Source organism: Equus caballus, chromosome 14, assembly GCF_041296265.1.
Source record: "Equus caballus isolate H_3958 breed thoroughbred chromosome 14, TB-T2T, whole genome shotgun sequence".
NCBI lineage: Eukaryota > Metazoa > Chordata > Mammalia > Perissodactyla > Equidae > Equus > Equus caballus.
In genome coordinates this window covers 24,814,367-24,823,052 of record NC_091697.1, presented here as the reverse complement: position 1 = coordinate 24,823,052, position 8,686 = coordinate 24,814,367, and the positions used below count along the sequence as shown (strand labels likewise).

The 8,686-nt window shown below is 45.4% G+C and overlaps 1 protein-coding gene across 1 annotated transcript; it reads left to right on the top strand.

The window, feature by feature from the left end:
* The first annotated feature begins 315 nt into the window (after positions 1–315).
* Positions 316–5,296, top strand: EFCAB9 (EF-hand calcium binding domain 9). Its single transcript, XM_005599229.4, has 4 exons — positions 316–682; positions 3,186–3,334; positions 4,155–4,331; positions 5,042–5,296. The coding sequence occupies exons 1-4, from the start codon at positions 418–420 to the stop codon at positions 5,228–5,230; spliced, it is 780 nt and encodes a 259-aa protein (XP_005599286.2). The 5' UTR covers positions 316–417; the 3' UTR covers positions 5,231–5,296.
* Positions 5,297–8,686: the final 3,390 nt, after the last annotated feature.

Here is an 8,686-nt window from a genome sequence, read left to right as displayed (position 1 = left end):
GAGATGTTTGAAATTTTCCATTATAAAGAATATAAAAGAGAAGAAGGCCCTGATTATACTACTGAGTATACTGCCTTGTTTTCTGGTTCACTGATTTGCACTTTGGTCTTTAAAAAATTCCTTCTCTTTGGTTTTATTTAGCTGTACTTATTCTAGGTTATTTTCGGACTTTTTCATGTATTTTTCACTTTCTCTTGTTTTGTAATAAATGCATTTCGGCTATAAATACTCCTTGGAGAACCACTTTGGCCATGTAGCACCGGTTTCATATGTGTAACGAGAGACTGTTCTCGTGCTCATTTCAGCTGAGAACCAGCTGACTTCAGCAACAGAGGCGTCATCAAAGTAACAAGAGATTTAGGACAATAAATACCCACAGTAAGGCTGGAGAGCTGGGAGCAAGCAATTTCACCTTTGATGGACTGTTTCCCGCCATGTTTTAAGACCTTTGCTATCAGAGCTTCTCTCTTCCAACATTCCAGTTCCGAGGCAGAATTCTCTCTTCGACTTCAGGCTGCCAGAGCCTTCGGCTTAAAGAGCGCCAGGATGAAACTGAAGGAAGGGTCGTTTCTGTGGTACCTCTATCTGGACAAACTGTACTGCCTGTTATCCGTGAGGAACGTGAAGGCCCTGGTGGACTACTTCCACCTTCTGGATGTGCACCGCAAGAACACCCTGAATGGTCAGTACTTTCAGAAACAGGTCCTCTGGGTCGTTCCCTGGTTTTTAACTAATGTGCAGGAAAACTTGCAGAACCTGGAACTATTCTGTTAACAAATATTTATCTTCTAAATGAAGCACAGAGAGAACCTGCCAACTGAGACTAGAGCCCGGTGGCAGTTAGTGAGGAGGATCAAACTGCGGGCTCTGGGGTTTAACCCCGGCTCCACCCGTGATTCCTGGCTGGTTTGGAGGACACGTCATCACACTTTTTAAGTCTCATTTTCCTCATCTGTAAATGAGGCTTCTAATAATGGATTCCATGTCATAGTTGGGAAAAAAAGATAAGTAAGATAACGTATGGAAAACGTTTAGCACAGTGCCTGGCACATCATAAGGACTTAATCAGTATGTGTTATTATCCTCATTATTCCTGGGGGCTGGGCCCCATTCAGGCATTAACCCTCCAGGCCCCCTCAGCACGACTTGCCATCTGTCCAGTGGGAGGTTTGAATCAGAGGACCTGCAAGATCCCTTCTAATTCTCGGTCCTAGTGAGTGACCGAACATGCTGACGGTCTCGCCCCTGCTCCGAGTGCACAGACTAACCGAAGACAGTGGACACACCTGAGGTCCTTTTAGGACTGACTCTAGATAAGGTGTCCGATGCATTTGTTGTGACCTGAGAGAGAGAAACCTCATTGGTGAAGAAGGGGTTTCTTCCATAAAGATTTTTAAAGAGTTCATGCAATCTTTAAAGACACCTTCCTTTTCTCATAATTTCTTGCCTCAGTTTCTCTCTTTATGTATAGATTTACACACAATCCAGATCTTCGCAACAACCCAGCCCTGGTAAGGCAGCTGTAGGGCCCCTTGCTGTAAACAGGAGAGCTGGGACTGAGACCCAGGGCTGACTCCAAACCCACACTCTCAGTCTCCCGGAATGTCCGCTGAGAAGAGCCCATCTCCTGGAAACTCATTGCTCCCTGATGGTGCAAAGCCCTAGGGGTGGTCACGCTCATGTCTGCTGCTCCCCAAGGGACTGGAGAGTGACCTGAAAGAGGGAAGCCATGGCCTTAAGTTTTGCCTTCGTGGGAGGTAGGGACTTACGGCCTTCGAGACTCGAGTGAGCCAGGGCCAGTGTTCATCACGTAGCTACTAAGTCCTACATCAAAACACTTCTCAGGGAGCAACTACACAAACGCCACTGCATATATAAGTAGTGTGTTGTTCCCAGGTGCTCATGCCCCGTGGGGAAGGAGCATGAAGAGACCTTCAGACCCCCCCAAATCACAACACTGTGACAACTGGTTCCCTGTGCTCGTAGCCGGCTTCAGTTGGGACCCCAGACTACATCAATAGGCTTTATCTATTCAGCAGAGGAGGCGGTTTCTGTGATCCATGGCAGGGGACAACCACATACAGACAAAGTCACACCTGCAAATCCTTGTGCTACCGTGGCAATTTGTGTACACAACCTGTACAGCCGCCTGCCACTGTACAGACGTACCACCGTGTCTGTTTCTTTCATCTTCTACTCCCTAGGATGGATGAGTAGTGAGTGGGATTCCAGGCAAAAATCTTCCCAGTTCTTTAGAATATTTGTTCCTCTGATTGAATATGATTGAATATGCGTTGACTAATGCACAAAAGATACGGCTTCACCGTGGGAAGAGCAAGACTGTGGAGTCAGACGGACCGCGTCCGTATCCCAGCTCTGCCGCTCCAAGGGTGGTCCGCAGACCAGCAGCAGCCACGTCGCCTAGGAGCTTGCTGGAAATGCAGACTCAGTCCACCCAGGTTTCCTGACTCACAATCTGTATTTTTACAAGACCCTCAAGTGACTGGTATGTCCATTAGTCTGAGAAACACTGCAATGGACGGTTACTATCTGAGGCTTACAGTAAGGGCGTGAAATCGCTTTCCCTGTCGGGCTGTCGGGGTTCGAGGAGACGTGACATTTGAATGGCCCAACTCCAAGGCGCTCAGTAACGACCGTTCCTTACCCCGCAGCCAAACGCACTGGCTTGGTACAAGCACGAGGGCCAGTGATACTTTTACGGAGGAGGAATGATTTTTAAATTTCTCTTGTTTTAACTATCTCCTCAAGTGAAAGGCCCAGGGGAAATGTCGGCTTCTCCAAGAAATTGTCCTGGGTCCCCAGTGAGGCTTCAGCTCTGCCCCCCCCCCCCCCCCCACCACGGACGAGGAGCGCTCTGTGCCTTCAGTTGGTGGCACAGACACATCCGCCGGCTCTGTCGTGCGTGTGAGCTGGGGTTGGGAAGCAAGCCCCATCCATTATCCCATTCTCCACATCCTGGGCACAGTGCTTTTCAACACAGCTCACGGGCAATGAAGGTTTGTGAACTGTGGAAGGTGTAGTGGCAAAGCCAGAAACAAAATAGTATCATTACTATTCCCAGGTCGACAAACTTCCAACATTGCTACCACTTAAGTGGCTCCCAGCTGTTTGCACTTTGCAACTGTTCCAGAATAACCAACCTCCTCATCTCCCCACCTTAACAGATGTGCTGTTCTATCACTTCCTTCACCATGTGACTACCTTGAAACGGAGACAGATCAACATTGTGTTTAACATGCTGGACTGGAGTGCGATGGGTGAGATTGGTTTTGACCAGTTCTACATGCTGGTCTGCATACTGCTGGCACGAGAGGCAAGTAACAGGGCAGGACCTGAGGCAGAGGAGGCAGGGCTTGGCTGCTGCCCCCATCTTGCTAAAGGGAGCACTGAGTTAAGAGTGCATCCATTTTCCTTCCTTTCACTCAAAACAGGAAGAAAAAAATGGGGGTGGGAGGGACACTTTTGGTTCCTAAATGGTCCATCTGTAACCTAGGAATTTCCAAGTTACCCAGCCTCTTCCCCCCACCCCCCCCCCCCGCCCTGGGCTGCCCCTATTCACCCTCAGCCCTCCCCCACTGCCTCTTTCTCAAGAACAGCTCTTACCCTGTCAAGTCCTCCGTGGACGCCCAGCCTTGCCTGTCCTAGCTGGAGGGTCTCCTCTGCCTCAGGCCCTCAATGATTCCTTTCTCAGAGAACCTTCTGAAGGGGATGAATGGTGGGGATGAGAAACGCTCTTCTTTGGTCTCCCACCTTGCCTTGTACACATTTCTGGTGTGTATGTACCTATTTCCCACTCCTTAAAGAAAGGAGCCTTGTGTCTTCCTCATTTTCTCACCAGAGCCATGATGCTTCACGAGTAGATTTTCAGTGAATGTAAGGAAATGCAATCTAGTGAGCAGAGTTCTGTCTCAACCTGCTCACTGCAGGCGGCCTAAGCTCCCCTGAAGGTAGATGCTGAAGCAGGCCCTGAGACACTGACCACACAGCCCTTTCGACCCTGAGCTGCTGTGATTTGCCTTTTGCTTTTCGGTCTCCAGGGAATGGACTAGTGACTAGCCAAGGCCCTCTGTAACACGTTTACAAAGTAGCACCGACAACACTGTTCCTTGTCTTACATATTTCTCTCAACATAGAACCAGCTGGAAGAACAATTTATCTTCCGCCATTCCCGGCCCGTTTTTGAGCTGCTGGACCTAGATGGGGAGCTGAAAATTGGTGCGGACAACTTCCATATGTACAACTTTCTCTTCAACATTAAGAGACAGGAACTCAGAGAGCTCTACCATGACTTTGACATCACTGGTGACCGTGTAAGTGCAGACCCTGGGGCGGGGCCTGGCAGCCTCTCTGTCCAAGGCAGAGGACAATGTCCTACTGCTTACAGTAGAGATGGGTGAGGAGGAGGTGGGAAAACCTGCTCGCGGCATGGCACTGGGATCAGAAAGACTGAAGAGCTTTACAGGCCTGTGGAAGAGAGAGGGCTGAAGAACTAAGTGCTACATCATATAATACGGATGCAAAGTCACAGAAGCTTAGAGAAGGACATTCTGGCTAGAAGTTTAGATTAGAGACGGAGATACGGCAGCAGTTGGTGTTGGGGGAAGGGTTCATAGATTTGAATAGGAAGAAATCCTATGATGGGAACGCATGGGCAAAATTCTAGGAGAAAACAGCTATGGTGAAGACAGTGAATTTGGCCTAAAGAGGAAGTCCATGTGGGGAAGCCAGTGGGAGCTAAGGCTGACAAAGCCGGGTCACACTGTGAAGAACCTCAGATGCCAGCCTGAAGTGTCTGGACATGACACAGAAGTAAGAAAGTGACCCCGGGGTCCTTTAGAGTCTACAATCGACTCTCTGTCCTGGCTCCTAGACTACAATCAGAGCATAATTATGTCCCAATTACTGAGCCTCTTGAGGTTTCCAAGTTTTTAAATGAGAAATGATTACAATCCTGCTGTTATCTGAAATAAAGTATCAAATCTTTCCTGAAATAATTTTTCTTTTTTTCCCCCAACAAAAGCTTCTTAATTACAAGGAATTTAAGCTGTTTACTATGTTCTCCATGGACAAATACCAAGAGAGGCAGAAAGCAGAGAAAGAGAAAGAGAAAGACAAAGACAAAGACAAAGTTCTGCTCAAAAAGAAAAGGTCACATCAAGTTAACATGAGCCCAAACACGTCTTTTTGGAATAAATGGATCAGGAAGTAGAATATAAGTAATTACAACTGTTAACATGTCTAAAAATAAATTTAGAACAACAAAGTAGATCTCTTTACATTGACTTTTACATGTGAAGGGTTCGAATGGGTGCTCCTCGATCCGCAGGTCCTTTACTTTAATAACCTGCTGACTCACACTAATGTCATGTGAAGTAACCGCTTCCTCTTTGTCAACACGTCCCAGTTCTGCTGCTGCTGCTTTTCAGATCAACCCTGTTCACTGGGTCCCTGCGCTTCCAAATAATCACCAACACTGGAGCTAAGCAGGGGAAAGACAGTGACGCTGCCCTGATCTTCGTCACTAGTGGTCCAATATTTTCAGAGTCTATCCTCCCAAGCCTTAGGCTAAAATCACCTGGATGCAAAACACCGCGAACTGGCAAACGGTAAAGTGCCTCTGACTTTTAGGGACTGCGTTCTTCCTAGAACCTGAATGACCCTCTGACAAGTTGGGTGCTTGAGCAGCTGTGCCACATCTACTAGTATAAAGGAATTATTATATGCCTTTGCATAATTTTAATTCTCATATAATGAATGCCTTGAATTACTTGACAACGTTTCTAGCAGAGAACTTGTGACCCCTCCCTCCCTGACTGTATGTGATGTTAACGATGAGAGCTACCACATAGTAAGTCCTTGCTGTGGGTTAGGCAGACGCATGACTGTTTATCCTCAGAACCCTGTGAATTGCTGTTATCCTCAATTCACAGATGAGGAAATTGAGGTCTAGAGAGGTTAAGAACCTTACCCAAGAACATGTGGTTCACTGGATTCCAATTCAAGGTCAATCAGACGCCCGTGCTTACAGCAAGTGATCTGAGTGAGTCACTTCAGTTTTAGCAGATTCTGCTTAAGTTTTAAGCTAGCATTTCACTGGCTCAGAAATCCCTTCTGCTTAATGTAAATTACCACATCGCACCACAAATTTCTGAGGAACAAGTCTGGCAATTAAAGAAATACAGCTCATTTACTATAAACCAAGGATTTCTTAAGGATACATTATGCAATATAACTGACCATAAGGCATTCAATGAGTTCCAGGGTATCTAATCATCATCAAAACTCACTTTGTCAACATGGAACAGACAAGAATATGCTTACCTAAGATTGTTATTCATTAAGTCAAACCTGTAATAACAGAAATCATGTTAATTACTATGAACACTCTATATTTACTCTAATAGACATGGGATTTTGATAACACACTTATGAGCATGAGTAATGTTCAGCAGCCACAACTTTTCTCTCTTCCCCACAATGGTACTATAAAACTGAATGAAGCAAGCCAAAAGAAAACCCCAAGTCACCTGGCTTCTCATTTCTGGTTTACACATGGGGACAACAGTCTCTCTCTCAAGACAGATTGTGAAGACCAGAAAGATGCAAAGCACCTCCCTTAGAACCATGCTCTTCTCTCCCCCAGCTTTGGGGAAGTTTGCAGTTACTCTCCAAGGACAATACTCTCCAGCAAGCAAGCGTGGACCTACTCCACCTACACAGAGTACTGTACCGAGAGACTCTTGCTGTCTGGCTGCAAAATGACAGCTGGAGATTAGCCATCGTTTCAAACGGCCTCACCACCAGCTTATCTCGGGATGGGTTTCTGCCTCTCTTCTGACAGCCGAGATGGCTCTTGCTAACAGACAGCCTTAGGATCCAGGCATAGTTCTGGGAGGAGAGGCTACAATGAGGTCTTAGGAAGGCTTTTCTTTCCCCTTTTCTGAGGGGGACACTCCTGAGATACATCAAGGGTAACCATGGCATGTACAGTTTTTTCAGACTTGGTCTCTAAAGCAATGAAGATACTATGTCTTTTTTTGTTTCAGAATGGGGACAGGGAGGGAGGAGGTATCGCCAAAGATAATAGGTAGAGTAGGTTTTAATTTTGGCTCAATTTCAAACTAGAATTTAAATGTCTTAAATTGTTTATTTAATTATTTAAAATTAATTTTATTTTATTTTTTCTTTCCTTTTTTTTTTTTTAAAGATTTTCCTTTTTTTTCCCTTTTCCTCCCCAAAGCCCCCCAGTACATAGTTGTATATTCTTTGTTGTGGGTCCTTCTAGTTGTGGCATGTGGGACGCTGCCTCAGCGTGGTTTGATGAGCAGTGCCATGTCCGCACCCAGGATTCGAACCAATGAAACACTGGACCGCCTGCAGCAGAGCGCGCGAACTTAACCACTCGGCCACGGGGCCAGCCCCTAAAATTAATTTTAAATAAATATTAAATTTAATCACTGAAGTATCAGGAATGAGGAGGTAGCGTAGTTTTCCCCTCCTCCCTGGAAATCATCAGGGTGACTATATAAGGTATTACAATCAACTATTAGACTTAGAAAAATTCCTTTTAAGAGCATTTTCATAAACTAGGTGGTTCTGGAATGGAATCAGGAAACTGAGCATTTAGCTGTGATGAGCCCAAACTGAAACTTAGTATAAAAACTAAAAACTCAATTGCACCAGTAAAGGGACACTCTTTTGGGACTAAGAGTACAACAAAGAAAACCATCTATCAATGTCCACTTTGGGGCATTTTTTTCTCCATTACATTATGTGACTTAAAATTTTAAAAAATGTGTGTTCATAGGTATGCGTGTAGATGGCTCAATGAAGTTTCATTATTTCCACAGTGAGTTAATCCACTGTGCTTTTAAGGGTGGAGCTTAGCCAAGGACATTTAGAGACGTTCCTGGACAGTAGCAACACTCTACATTATTGCTATGCCATAGTCACATCGGAATTCCGTGGTCACCATGTGTGTGTTTGTTCAGGGGCCTAAGCAACAGGAGAGAAGCACTTGCAGGGGAGATGAATGGCAGGCTTGACCGAAGAGATGACGACAGTTTCGGCCCAGGGCCATGGCACTGGGTCCTCCACAATCTGTATCACCTACAAAGACGACAGAATTTGAGAGGAAGCTAACTAAGCAGAGCAAAGTCACTTCTCTTCCACTAGTCCTCAGCTCTTATGTATTACCACCACATGCCTCATGCCCAAGACAAAGACTAGAAAAGGCCAAACCACTTTGCTGAAACTTGCTGAGATGGGCAGTTAGCCATTGGAGCAGCCCCACAGAGCCAGAGAATAGAAATCACGGAGACTGGCTGACAGCACGGGAGGTTATCAGCTGCACTCCTTGGTTTTTCTCTTTTCCATAAGTAGAACTACTAAATCATGAGAGTTGGAGGTGGACACAAAGTATATTTGCTAATTTGTCCAATTAACAAAAAAAGAGCATTAAAAAACTATAGTCTTAAAAACTGTCATAAAATAAGAGTGATTTTTTTTTTATGTCAATAGGAAAAAGACACATGAAAATTATCCAGTAATTAGTCTCAGGAAAAGTGGGATAGCTAGCTATCTGGAAAAGAATAAACCGTGGCTGCTACTCTATTCCTTGCACCAAAATAAACTCCAGATAATGAAACCATAAAAGAAATACTAA

Bases quoted from the DNA above. Each gene is read 5' to 3' on its own strand.
- EFCAB9 (XM_005599229.4), top strand. From the start codon at position 418: ATGGACTGTTTCCCGCCATGTTTTAAGACCTTTGCTATCAGAGCTTCT. The intron at 683-3,185 runs GTCAGTACTTTC...CCACCTTAACAG, and splicing joins CCGCAAGAACACCCTGAATG to ATGTGCTGTTCTATCACTTC. The intron at 4,332-5,041 runs GTAAGTGCAGAC...CCCCAACAAAAG, and splicing joins TTGACATCACTGGTGACCGT to CTTCTTAATTACAAGGAATT.